The sequence below is a fragment of the Tachysurus vachellii genome, chromosome 25, assembly GCF_030014155.1.
Source record: "Tachysurus vachellii isolate PV-2020 chromosome 25, HZAU_Pvac_v1, whole genome shotgun sequence".
Classification (NCBI taxonomy): domain Eukaryota; kingdom Metazoa; phylum Chordata; class Actinopteri; order Siluriformes; family Bagridae; genus Tachysurus; species Tachysurus vachellii.
This window is the reverse complement of record NC_083484.1, coordinates 6,905,805-6,919,951: the sequence shown is the minus strand read 5'-3', so window position 1 is coordinate 6,919,951 and position 14,147 is coordinate 6,905,805. Positions and strand designations below refer to the sequence as shown.

At 36.7% G+C, this 14,147-nt stretch overlaps 1 protein-coding gene across 1 annotated transcript in view; it reads left to right on the top strand.

Moving 5' to 3' along the window:
• Positions 1–643: 643 nt before the first annotated feature.
• Positions 644–14,147, top strand: part of LOC132839928 (contactin-associated protein-like 2) — a 136,358-nt gene continuing 122,854 nt past the window's right edge. The window contains exons 1-4 of the mRNA XM_060861142.1: positions 644–670; positions 777–921; positions 9,316–9,509; positions 13,040–13,187. Of these exons, the coding sequence (XP_060717125.1) occupies positions 644–670; positions 777–921; positions 9,316–9,509; positions 13,040–13,187 (514 nt within the window). The remainder of the gene's footprint in view (positions 671–776; positions 922–9,315; positions 9,510–13,039; positions 13,188–14,147) is intronic.

The following is a 14,147-nucleotide window of genomic DNA, read 5'->3' as shown; positions in this document are numbered from 1 at the left end:
TTAATACACCTACCAGCATGTTTGTGGGAGGCAGGGTGAAGCTAATGAACCCAGAGGAAATCCACACATACTGCTTCACTTCTCAGTAACACCTGTGCAAAATCGTCTCCTTTTACAAACTCTTGCACTCTTGTTTGCATTATCACCAGTTCCTTGCACAAATGTATTATCTAGTGTTCTGTGTCAGTGAATTAGTCTAATGGTTTTATATCTATTTATGATTATTTTCATTTTATATTACAATTTTTGGACCTTGTTTTAATACATGTTTGTAAAAATGTCTATACTTTGAAATACTACAATATATTTGTCAACAATGTACATATTTGACTATAAAAAGCATTGTTTGACATTTGGAAAGAGCATTTCAGTATTAACTGTAGTATTCAGCTGGGTGATGGTGCTTGAATCTAATCTGGCACCTCTGTTAGTTGTGGCTAGCTGCTTTAATCTTGTTATAGATTTTCCTCTCTCATGCTGTAGCTTCTCCCTGATCTCGCCCCTGAATGTTGTTCGCATCTACAGTACTGTGATCTCCCGTTTCTTATTGTTGTCAAACAACCTTTGGGTTTCGTCTAAAATGTTGATTGTATTGCTTGCATCTCTTACTCTTTTGAATTACAATTGAAATATAATCCGGGACATGCTTCTGGTTGTCGTATCTGTCTGGGTGTGAAACGAATTCACATCCGTGTTCCATACATGAGATCATGTAGTGTTGAGTCTGAAGTACTGTAGCATGAAGCATAAGGCTTTGTAATAAAATTTTACATTAGTGTATTGATGATTTTATTTGTCTGTTTTCCATAGACAAGTGTGATGAAGCCCTGGCCACACCTCTTTCTCACAGTGTCTTCAGTGGTTCATCTGTTTTTACTACTGGATATGCTCCTGGATATGCCAAGCTGAATAGAAGAGGAGGTAAGCACGCACACACACACACACACACACACACACACACAGACAAACACACTGACCTTAAAGCAGCTAATTCCGATAAGCCAAAACATTAAAACCATTGCCAGATGAAGTGCATAACATTGATTATATCATTACAATGTCTTCTGTCAAGGGTTTCTGTAAATTAGGTGCAAAGTGAACAAGAAGTTCAGGGTCATAGGCTCATTGATGCGCTTGGGGTGCGAAGGCCAGTCTGTCGGTCTGATCCCACAGGAGAGTTACTGTATTACAAATTGCTGATAAAGTTAATGCTGGCTATAATATAAAGGTGTCAGAACACACAGCTTGCTGTGTTTGGGGCTGTGTAGCCACACATGAGTCAGAGTGTGAAGAAGGAACAATGGAAGAAGGTAGCTAGCTTTCTGTTTTGGTGGTACAAGGGGGCAGTTTTCAGCTATACAATGAGTCAATCATTTGGCTGCAACACAATGCAGAAAACCATAGAGACATAGGTCAAGATCTTCAGTTATTTCTAAGATGAAGCATTAGAATGTAAGGAAAGTGTGATCTCTGTGATTTTAATAATAGCATGGTGGTTGGTGTATATTTTGAAAGCTGACTTGATAAGAGAGGTCAAAGGAAAATGACCAGATTGATTTGAGTTGCCAGGATGGATATTTTAATCACATATAATCATAGAAAAGAATACAACATGCATAAAACTTTGAACCTTGAGGTGGATGGGCTATATTAGCAGAAGACTATATCAGGTTTATCTCTTGTCAGCCAAGGACAAGAATCTGGATGTTATGTGACTGAGAAATGCTGCCAGAAGCGGGGACTGAACCCTGATCTCCACCATCAGTCCTACACTCCCTGCACTGTAGAAGATCAGACCCAAACACTGGAATTTAGTGCATTTACTACTTTTAATTAAACATAACATAAACTAACAACCTGTAAAAAAAAAAAAAAAAGCATAAACTATGTCATAGCTGTAATGACAGGTCGTGAGACTGAGGATCCATGTGCACGCTTTTAATACAAGCTCGAGGTACAGACAGGCGTAGGTCAGAATCGGCAAACACAATATCAAAGGAGAGGCAGAAATCAGAAGAGGTAATACAGGCAGAAGGTCGGGGCAGGCGGCAGACAATCACAAAGTGGAGCCAAAACCAAAACAGAGTCAAAACCATGAACACACACCGACAGACAAACGCTCAGACCGATAGCAGAGGCAAATCGAGACTTCGCAGAGAAGGGAAGTTCAAGTTCCTGTTTTATAGGACGCCTGTGATTGGGATCAGCTGGTGGTGCAGTAATGACAGGAGCGGTGGCTTGTGGGAGATGTAGTTCGGGAGTCGTTAGAACTCGGGTGAAGGTTCCCTCTGGTGGCGGTCAGGAGACGAGGCAGGTGCTTCATTCATAACAATAGCAAGTTGGTTAACTTAACATGACAGTTTTTATACTTAAACAAGTCACTATATATAAACCTGGATGGCATGGCCTCCTGTCTATAGGCTTACCAGTACACATTACGTTAAGGTACACAGTGTTCTAATATCAATACAATGACTGACGACCACAAAGACTACATGGCAAGTTTATATAGAGCTGTGCATCAAGGGAAAACAAGGGACAGCTGAAAAAGCAGGAAAACATTAGGAAAGGACGTGGCACTGCCCACATGGGAATAAACACAATAATACATGAATAAACTGTTTGCCAGCCTCCCCCAGTGATTTGGCCAGGGATTGTCCCAATAACTCCTAACGCTGAGGCATAGACTCAGATAGATTCATAGAAACAGATAGATGAAGATAAAAAAAAATCACCTTGTCTTTTTCCAGTCTTCATATGAGTCTGCACCCATGATAGACTCTTGGCGATAGATTCTTGTTCTTGGCTGACAGAATGAAACCTAATGTGGTCTTCAGCTGTTGTCGCCCATCCACCTCAAGCTTTGGTGTGTTGTGCATTCTGAGACGCTTTTCACCACAGTTTGTAAACACTACATTATACTTAGACTTTCTGTCAGCTCAGGCCAGTCTGGTCACAGTCACAGTCTCGACTCACAGAATGTTTTTGCACCAATCAGTGTAGAGACTGTTGTGTTTAATTCCCAGGAGATCAGCAGTTTCTGAAATATTCAAACCGGCTCTTCAGACACCAGCAACCAAGTCATTGTTAAAGTCACAGAGAGCACACTTTTTCTTCATTCTCATGTTTGATGTGAAAATTAACTGAAGCTCTGTTATGTGCTTTATTATTATTTTATTGCACTGTTCTGCTGCAACATAACTGCTGTTCCTATTGCTTACATGTGTTTCTAGAGTGCATATGTATAAATACTTAGATACACAGAATGTTGAACTATTTGCATTAGAAAAATGTATAACACCGACTCTTACTGACCATTAAACATATCTGGTAAAATAAATACACAATCCTTTCAAATGCACAACAAATCTTAATAAGAATTTTGGATATGCCAACCTTGCTATGCCAGCCTGACATGAATGACTGACAGTTGTGCTTTCTCTAATGGTACATTTTGCTTTCTCTAATGGTACAGAGAATAAACAATGTTTTGAGTTCATTAATGTGAAATAAACTCTGTCAGTGTGTTTGACTTGGCAAACGTTAGACAAGCATACAGTATTACCCATTAATTAACTATATTTATTAAAGATGCGACTAGAAAGTTCCTCCCAAAAATTGTTAAAAAGGCCATTTATTCTGGTGAAAGGTGGATTTTTTTTTTTCACTTTAAAGAAACAAAAAATAAAACAATGATTAAAATGGCCTACAACAAAGTTCAAATGAATGGTACAGTAATGATGATTAGAGGTTAGAAATTCTGCCTGCTTTCCTGCAATAGTAATGTTCAAGCAGCACACTCAGGACAGTTGAGGTAGAAACTGGTACATGTTAACACATAGAGTTTTTTAAACTCAAGCAAGGGGCAACTCACCTTTGGGCCTGACTAAAAATGTAGTACAGCTGAATGTACTGTATATCTTGTTTGTGTTGGTGTTCATTCATGTCTTTGGAAAGAAACAGTTACAGAGTCTGGTTGTGATTGCCCGAATGCTTTGTTACCATTTTCCAGACATCAAGGGTGTAAAGAGTTCATGTGCGGGCTACGTGGGGCATCTGGGTATCTGTAAAGCTGCTGTACGTGTATGTCAATGTATATTGTTAAAAAGTATTGTTATACAAATAAAAGTTCATTAAATTGAATTGAACACAAGCACACATTCAACTCTTACCATGAGTCCCATGCTTATGCTTAGTTTCATATTTATCATCATGTTCTTTCCATTTGCCTTCATATCATTAAAGATATGAGGAATAGTCTTTTCCTCCTGGTGGTCCAGCAGCAGGATCTCGCGCTCTCATTGCTGCAGCCTGGGTTCAATTCCCAGGCAGGGAGCTAATTCAGTCGCTGAAGAGTTAGCTCTCAGTGCCAGTCCCAAGCCCAGACAGAATGGGAGGGTTGCTCCAGGAAGGGCATCCAGCGTAAAACCTGTGCCAAATCAAATATGCAGACCAGATGATCCGCTGCGGCGAATCCCCCTGAACAGGAAGAAGCCAGAAGAACAACAACATATGAGGAATATTCTTTCATTTTGATCAGATTTTAGATTAGCAGCCTTTGGATAGTTAGTCAGGTTACTCAGACACAAATGTTAATAAATTTCTGACTGAATTATTTTTTGACTGATATTTTTTATCATAAATCTCAGTTATATTGAATTTTGAAGAAATCTGACTTCCGTCACAGACAATTAGCATCGTCTATCGTGAGACTGATTGCAAACAATTTATTTCTCATTGGTTCTTTCCACGCTCTTACAAAATTATTTTGATGGCAGATGGTTAGCTGCTGACTCCGAGTTCACAGATTCTCAGTCACTTATCAGGAACATCCAGACCCAATCACTGAAACACACTCATTACATACACTAGGACAAGCAGTCCTTATCTAAGCAGTCTTATTCTGTCCTTATAAGTGACACACTATGCAGGCTTGCAGATTATACTATTTGACAGTTTCTCTTAGAGATACCGCTTAGCGATAAACAAATCACACAACCCATGGGGCCACTGGGATGAGTGCTTGTTCTTAAGAAGAGATGCAGTACAGAATTGTATGGCAACACTTCAGACTGTATTTGGAATATGACAAACTGTTTTCTGTAGCTCTACCAAGTTGTGAATGAGCTTAATGCATCACATTGGGTAAATTTAATAAACATTCATTAACAGTGAAATTTATTATTTACTTTTATAAGGAAAGAGCTGATTGCTCTTTGATCAGAAGGTGTTCATTGATTTTTTTAAAACAGCTCTGGTTAGTAATTCTTGCTCTAATGTTAAGTGTAACTCTATGAATAATAAAACAGTATTTAAAAGAAAAAATAAAACTCAAATTGATATTAATATCAATTGATATCAATTGATTATTTCATCGATATGAAATAAAACACTCTGCATGTGTGTTCACATAATATTTTCCCATAATTCCCATCATATTTTATTCCATACTAATAGTAATAATTATATTAATTACTGTACCCATTACTTATATTAATTATATTATCAAACATGAGGGTGTTTATGAGGGTGTTTTATTGCTTTTTAAACATCTCACATATGGTCACTTCCCTCTACGACCATTATTTTCAGTGGAGATTTGAGACATCTATTTAGCACCAACTCATCTGTGAGATGGAGACTGGAAGAAAAAGGTCAAAATCCTGTCGAGTGTAACCCTGTTTGTCCCTCACAGCTGGAGTGGGAAAAGGGAATGGGAGGGGAGGCTAGGAGACAGACGGTCAGGCAGAATAGCCAACTAGTGGGAAGCTAATGAGAGGGAGAGCTGGGAAACGTTCAAGGTGAGGGAGGCTGGCAGAGGGGGAATGCAGACGTGACCAGCATTCAGGCGCAGAACAAGGTCTCTTCTGAATACCAATGTGGCCGTGCATGAAATTGGGGCGTTAATAAGAGGCACAGACCCACTGATCCCTGCACTTAATTTTCCTATTCATTCCTTCCCTCTCCTCCTTCAGTAGTCATCCAAAATCCACATCAATTACCTGAGAGAATTAAATCCTCTTAGCCTGCAGTGGAGAGACAGTTGTACTATATGTTTAGGTCATGCAAACAATTTCTTTTTCAGATTTATTGGCCCTTATGTAATTTGTCATATTCCACCTCGTAATACACTTCTATTTTTTTTTCATAAACATAGTTATGAACATTATGTAGGCAAATCTTTAATTATTCCAGAAAAGTTTATTCAGTCACCAACTGTAGCGGACAATAGAAAGAATAGTTGCAATGAAACGATATACTGTATGTGCTAATCAACAAGTATCTAATACAAAAATGTATATGATTTTAATGGTAGCAGATGTGCACTTACTATTATGATATGTATCTTATTAAAACTCAGGACCAAAGGTCCTGCAAAGTTTCCTTTTTTACAGCCATGTTGTAGTGTTGTTCTGTTCCCATACAAAGAGCGCAGCCTGATATTGCTCTCTCTCTCTCTCTCTCTCTCTCTCTCTCTCTCTCAGCCAAACTCGTGATCTCTCAATAATAAGACAAAAGCTTTTTGTTTCAATATATACATTTTACGTCAACCCTGTATTCATTTTCCTTTCTTCAATGAGCTGTTTTCTCCCCCCTTCTGAGCTCCTGTGTCCTTCCAGGGGCCATGCTTTTGCTTTTCTCTGCCTTATCTTCAAAGAGCATCTGCCTTTCAGTAGGTTGCAGCTATTCTTCTAGCTTTCCTCTTAACTGTACCTTCACTCATCTTTCTCTCCACTTCTCAATATGGCTCCATTAAGACTCTGTCTTTTTTTGGTGCTCCAGATTTTCAACTAGTTTGTTGTGTTTTTCTCTGCATATATGTGCTTATCAACAAGACTAAGTGATTTTTAAGATAATATCATGGTCCTTGATGCTCTCCTAAATTTGAGGCTTTTCCAGCAACAGGTGCTGTTTAGATACGCTCATGAGAACTCTAAAAATTATTTCAAAGATACTTATACTTTTCGCCTGCCAATGGAATGTAATATTACAAGACTTTTCCTCTTACATTTACATTTACATTTACAGCATTTAGAGACGCTCTTATCCAAAGCTCTAGATATCTCTAGATATTTTAAATATTTTTGTTTTTATTTTTGCTTCTTCCTTTAAAAACCCCACAAAGAATGGATTTGTGAGTATAGCAAGTGAGAGAAGAGTCAAGTGAACTGAAGCATAAAACTTAAATCTATGAGAAAAAGGCATTGTGCTAGCATTCGGAGCTCAGAAATGGAAAACACATCAAAGTCCTTTTCTCATGAGCAAATCTTATCTCGTAAAAAATGTAAAATCTTCTCACTGGTTTGCATTAAATATGCACAGGGTATTTCTTGGCATGGCATTGAAGATATCTGATATTTTCACGCTTGTTAAATGCTCTCTTGCTTATAGGTTTTGTAGGACTAAGTGAAAAATTCTATTATATTATTCCGCTGCTCTCCTATGACCAAGTACGTAAATAGCTGCAGTTCATATTTGAACTTTATTACGAACTTTATGATCTGGCTCCGATATTTGTTTCACTTAAGTGTCTGACTCTAATAATTACTTAGCCTATCAACTTTTGACTTAAGGTATTAAACAATACTTAATTAGCACAGAGGCTCTTATCAATGTGCAAGACAAGGCCTTTCCTATTTACTTTTAGAGGTTTGCAAATATTAGCATTTTATCCATGATATTCATGTCTCTTTCAAACATGTCTAATGTACTAAAGCTTCAGCTAGAAAACTATTATATAAACATTTCTAGTAACCAAGCATATGCTCTATTGATGCACCAGAATCTACCATGAATTGAAGTAATTACAGAGTTTGGTATATGATACAAAAAGAAGAATACAAGATAGAAAAAGAGTATAAAATAGAGCGAACATACTGTACAGAGTCAATGGACAGAATTGACAGCAAAGGGTACAGATGGGATTGCTTAGAGAGAAAGATCACTTGAGAGCGGATGGTAAAGGTCTTTATCCACCTACAGTATAGGACACACGGATACCCCACTTATACCATGTGCAGTATATAATGACCATAGTATTAAATAAGATGGACATGTATTTTATGGCAAAGTGGACCCCGAGTCAGATCACTCCAAAATGTTACATACTATTTCAGTTCCAAGTAATAATTTTGAGAAAGAGTTGCAAAAGGTGTCCTGTGTAAATCAGGTGTCCTTAATATGTATATGTACTGTAAGTGTGTGTCTTTGAAAAGGCCAACACACATTTAAATTTTTTATATCGTCTTACCTGATTTATTTCTTTAACCTTTGGGAAAAAATCTTGAAGCAAATGATGAAATTCACATTAGCCATCAATCTGCCAATGGCTTATGGAACATTTGGTGACAATGAATACATTACATAGCTTAATTCATTGAAGATAATTCATTTGTGTCTTTTAAAAACAAGGCAGAAAAAAATACACATAACTAAAGGGAAACCTTTTTTTTAAATATTGCATTATTTTGTCATTTTCCTATAAAACCATTCAAAAGACATTAGAACTAAGACTTAGAAACTAAAGATAAAGAGTAACAGGAAATTCTGCTGTGATCTCTTAAACACACTAAATTCAGCAGGCTTGTACTAACCTTCTGTACTGTGTGAGAAAAGGAAATGTCTTGTGTTAATGCCAGGTCAATCTGAATAACATGTACTACTTAAAAGTACATAAACCTATCCACACATACTGTACATTCCTCACTATTTTAACTACTGTCACATATTCCAACTCACATCTACGGTGCTCAACACCCGTCACTGTTCCCAGCACTGCAGTGCTTATTTCCTTGCTGACAAGGGTTTCTGTTGCCACGTGCACTTTATTTTGGTTCATGTCTTGTCTCTTTCCATGTCTTCTTGTTGGTTTACTCCCTAGTGTGTCATGATTTTGCATCTGTTTTTTGCTCCTTGATTAGTTTTGTATTTATCTTCATGCATTTCTTTGTTTGTACTGAAGTTATCAAGAAAACTCATTGTACTTACCTGAACTAACCAAGCCTTTGATTCTGTGTTTTATTATTCTGGAATAGATCTTGTCTTCTTACCTGAGTTTTGTTTTTTCATGATCTAGGATTTATCATTTGTTGCTGTTTGTTGAGCTCTTGACTAGTTACATATTCCCAAATGTCTCTTGCCTCTCAGTTTGGATCTGTTTCCTTTAATAAGGTTTGCTATTGTTTCACTGTAGTTACTGGATATGCTGGATTTATGGTAGTCAGTAAAATCATCCATGAGCTTAATGAGTTCATAGTGACACTGATGGAGAAATATATGCCTTCTGATTGTAGTACATAAATCCTTGATCTTTAGGTGCTGGAGGCTGGTCACCGCTCGACACTGATCATTATCCGTGGCTGCAGGTGGACCTGGGTAGCAGGAAGCAGGTGACGGCCATCGCCACGCAAGGCCGATACAGCAGCTCAGACTGGACAACACACTACCGGCTACTTTACAGTGACATGGGCAGGAACTGGAAACCCTACCATCAGGACGGAAACATCTGGGTAAATTCTACAATTAGCTGTTTATGCTATTGCTTTAGAGACTTTTTTTTAATGAAATGCTAATACAAATGGCATCTCATGTTGCTTCTTTGAATGGGGATTACCTGAATCCATGGTTGCTGAAAAGGTTTCCCAGGTTACTGTCCTGGAAAGCCAATCAAGGGTAATGAATGGACTGATGACTGAGTGGAGTCTTGCATATAGCAGAATAGCTCTTAATTCAACAACTTTGGTTATGGCTGGGTAAAGATTTGAAATTTAAAAATAGAACTGAACTTAAGTTTTGGGGAACAGTAAATTAAACTAAATTAAATTAAATTAAATTAAATTAAAAGATGCTAGCCAAGGATAGGCTAGGCTAGGCTGGTGATTCTCAGTGTCATGCGTTTTGAGCACTTCAGCTTGACCAGATCCCAAAGAGGGATATGATATTATCATTATTTGCAGGGGTAACGCAGGCTTGCTCAATAGAGATAGATGTTAGGGGTAGGTGTTTGGGATAAATAATAGTGTAATTTGAAACTTTATCATTTTTATTCTCTTTCTTTGCTTCTGTAAATCTTTGAGGCAAAGTCAGTTGTAAAAAGTGCTATACAAATAAATTGATTTAAATTAAATTAAATTAACTGTGTTATTCACCCCTCACATCAATCAGTATTGTGCTCAATGGTCACATTTTGCATTTTTCCCACTCTTTCCCAGAATAATGTACAGTAGGACGGTTATTTTTTTCTTTGTTTTTTTTAAATGAGAATAGAATACACGTAACTAAAATTTACGACACACCAACATTCTATAGTAAACATGAAATATTTTCTTATATAACTGTCTTGTTAGCCATAAGCGTGAATATTGAATAATTAAAAGCATACAGTACTGTAGTACCTATTTTCTTGGTTATAGACATGTGGTTACAAGGCATAATATTATTCTCAGGCGTATGCCCATAGTAGGACTGGCGTAGTGAACAGATATACTTTGATATGGAAAACTAGTCTTTGTGCACTTTGTAGAGTGACATGAAGAATGTATTAGTGCTGTTTCCAAGCGAGATCAAAGGTCTCATTCCAAGGGGAGTCTGCTTTAGCTCTTCCCCTTTGCTATTTCTCAGCCCCTTTCTCCCCCACACCTTCCCATCTCCAATTGTCTTTAATAAAGGATAGCCTCATGATTGCACCAACAGAGAGTCAGGGAAGTCTTGACCCTGGGAGATGAATCTCAAGTTTTAGTACTACTTTCATAAGTCTGGCTCTGTTCTGTGACAGTTAGTTTAATCCACTTTAAGTTAGATTTTGTCATCCATCTTGACAGGATTTCTGGTTTTATGGCCCAAATGGTCCCTGTTTATTGCTGTGTCTCACAGATTTGGAGGTTTACTTTGGAGATTCTTGGGAGATGTATTTTAATGGTACTATAAGTGGTGAGAAATTCTGAGGACTTCCTTTTCTGCATAACATGAAAATAGGAGTTGAAAATTAACTTTTTGATTATTTGTTTATATCCTTTTTTTGTATAATTAAAGCTCAAAAGTTCAGTGTCAGTGCAGTAAAGGCAGGGTAGATTGAAATACAGTACAATAGTTGTATTGAGTGACAAGGCAACCCACATGGTTTAAATAAGTGAAATTATCATAGAAAATGAACGTATTCTTCACATTTTAGCTTTTCATGGGCATATTTTAAAACAAAATGCATTCATTTATTAAGCTATAAGCATAGTTTAACCATGCATTAATAACTGATGCTTGGCACACCAACATGTTGCACAATTGTTTATGGCATACTATCTGAGTTTTTTAAATAGGATTTAAATAGGAATTTCAGCGGGTAATTTAAGACTCACATTTCACACATTTAGGAAGAATTTTCATGTGTATTTAGGTCTGTATAAAGATAAACTCCTGCTTATTATGACATGTTAAGCCAGCCAAACACATCTTTATGAAATGCTGTATAACAGGGATGAGTAACACACTAGAAGTGCTATTGTCAGTTCCAGGCTTTTTTAGCAGATGGCAAATTTAAACTTAATATAAACATCCAGTTACTCAGAGTATAAATTATGCCATGTGGGCAACAATTATCTATTAAACGAACCATGAACTGAGCAAGTAAGGTACACAGGAATCAATTAAACCGCATGTTTTATATATATATATACACATTTAACTACCATAATTCTTGATATCATATTCTTCTACATGTAGTATTTCCAGCTGCTCCAAGCATTTTTCCATACAAGTAGCCTGCTTGGCTATACTGTAATTAAGAATGATGCTTTACAATATGGACTGGCACCCCATTTAAGATATATTCTGCCTGGTGCATAGTTTTGTCAGGAACAGTGAACCCCACTAAAATGAAGTAGCTACCAGCTAAAAATGTATTTAATTAGCTTCGGATTTGCTTGTTTTCTCCTATTTTACCTCTGTTGAACGCATCTGCCAAACAGTGTGAGTGTTTGTTCTTCAAAACTGCAAATGAGGTTTCGATTGAATGAATGAAGGCAATTGTGTATTGATTCTGACTGCAGAATGCTCCTGAACATTGGTTAGTCTTGGTCTTTTGTGTTCAGTGTTACAGAGTTTTGAAGCCTGCTTGGAGTTTGTTTATTGAGAATATTGGGACTTTATTAGACCTCATTTTAAAATTAACTACCAATAATAATAATAATAATAATAATAATAATAATAATAATAACAACAATAATAATAACAATAATAATAATAACAATAATAATAACAATTATTATTATTATTGTTATTATTATTATTAATAACAACAATAATAACAATTATTATTATTATTATTATTATTATTATTATTATTATTATTATTAATAGTAGTATTAGTAGTAGTAGTGATAGTAGTAGTAGTATTAGTAGTATGTCTTATGTTGGAAATTCAATTTGAGGGTCGGACCCACAGAAATCTGCCTAAAGGTGCCAAATCCCATCATTCATTTGGACCAGAAAATTTACTCAAGAAGGATATACTGTAGTAAAAGCACCAGTGGGAACCAAATTCTTGCTGGACATTTTGGTCCTACAACCAGGAATAAATGACCTACCTGCTTAATTCTGCACAGTTTGGGAATCATTTTTAGATAATGAAAGGCTTGCTAAAAGTGAAGAAACCACAGCTGACAGTTATAATGCTGAAGGTTAGTTGGTTTGCTATGGTGACCATCAATCAATCATTTACTGTTCCTCAAAACTAAAACACCACAGTGACTCTCAAATCGGATCACAACGAGTTACTATATACAATTTAAAATGGATAATGCACTAATTATCACACTACTTGTAACCTATCTCTCGGAGTTTTGGATGTTCTTGTTTAGATTCACAATTCTAGAAAGACAATTCTCCAATTCAAGACTCACATCAAGACTCACAACCAGTTCTGTATTTTGGATTTAACACTTTGTATCCTGCATTATTACTATACTAAAAAAAAGATTCCATATGGATGTTTACGTGCAGCTGTGACTGAGATGTACTGTACTGAGATGTGGCTCTTCCTTTGCAGGTGTTTACAGGAAACTCCAATACAGAGAGTGTAGTGCGTCATGATCTTCAGCACAGCATCGTTGCCCGATATCTACGCTTCGTCCCTCTTGGCTGGAGTGAAGAGGGTCAGATAGGTCTGCGGATAGAAATTTATGGCTGTTCATACTGTGAGTTCCATTCCTTCAGCACACATTCCCTGCATTCTCAGTGTGTATTCTCTATTCAGACTTCATTAGCCCCAGCCCAAATAATGAAGACACTGACTTGAATGACAATAATATAAAGGCAGCTCTTATCTTGAATAAAATTAAAAATGGTGTAAAGGTTTTTCATTTGAATCTAATGTTAAGTTATAACAGTTTATTACATTTTAAATGGAATGTATAAGGTCCTACAGTCAATCATTTAAACCTTAGTTACATCCATAATCTTCAATCTTACAATTTTTACTTCTGGACCACCAGTTTACAGAACTAATGGAGGTCATATTTCAATGTTGTTACTGTTTTATAACATGCCATGAAGGTATACCTTGCTCACCTTATGGGTGAGTATTACAGAGTGCAATGTAAATGCTTGGTAAATATGTCACAGATAGATCTTTAAGACCAACTCATGTCACCATTTCACAAAAGTGTATCTGAGCCCCAAACACTGTCAGGAAGTGTATTCCAAAGTTTGGCACCTAAATACAAAAACTCTCTACCACCTTTAGATGCTGGACAACCACCTAGTAATGCATTACAATAGTCCAGTCTGGAGGTCATGAACGCATGAACTAGCTTATCAGCAGCAAATACAGATAGGATGTTTCTTAGCTTGGCAATATTTCTAAGTTGGAAGAAGGCTGTTTTTGCAATATGGGCAATATGATTTTCAAAAGTTGCTGTCTAATATAACACCCAGGTCTTTCACTGTCAAGCTAGTAGTAACAAGTACATCCCTCTACAGTATATGGAAGTTGAATTTAACAATAGAAAATTGTTAACCACTTGGTTAACCTAGACAATTTAGATATTTAATTTGATTATGATAAGATATATAACTGGTATCATCAGCATAACAAATCCCAAACAAATCCCATACGTTTATCTAGCTCTTCCTGTCCTATACTTGTAAAACACTGT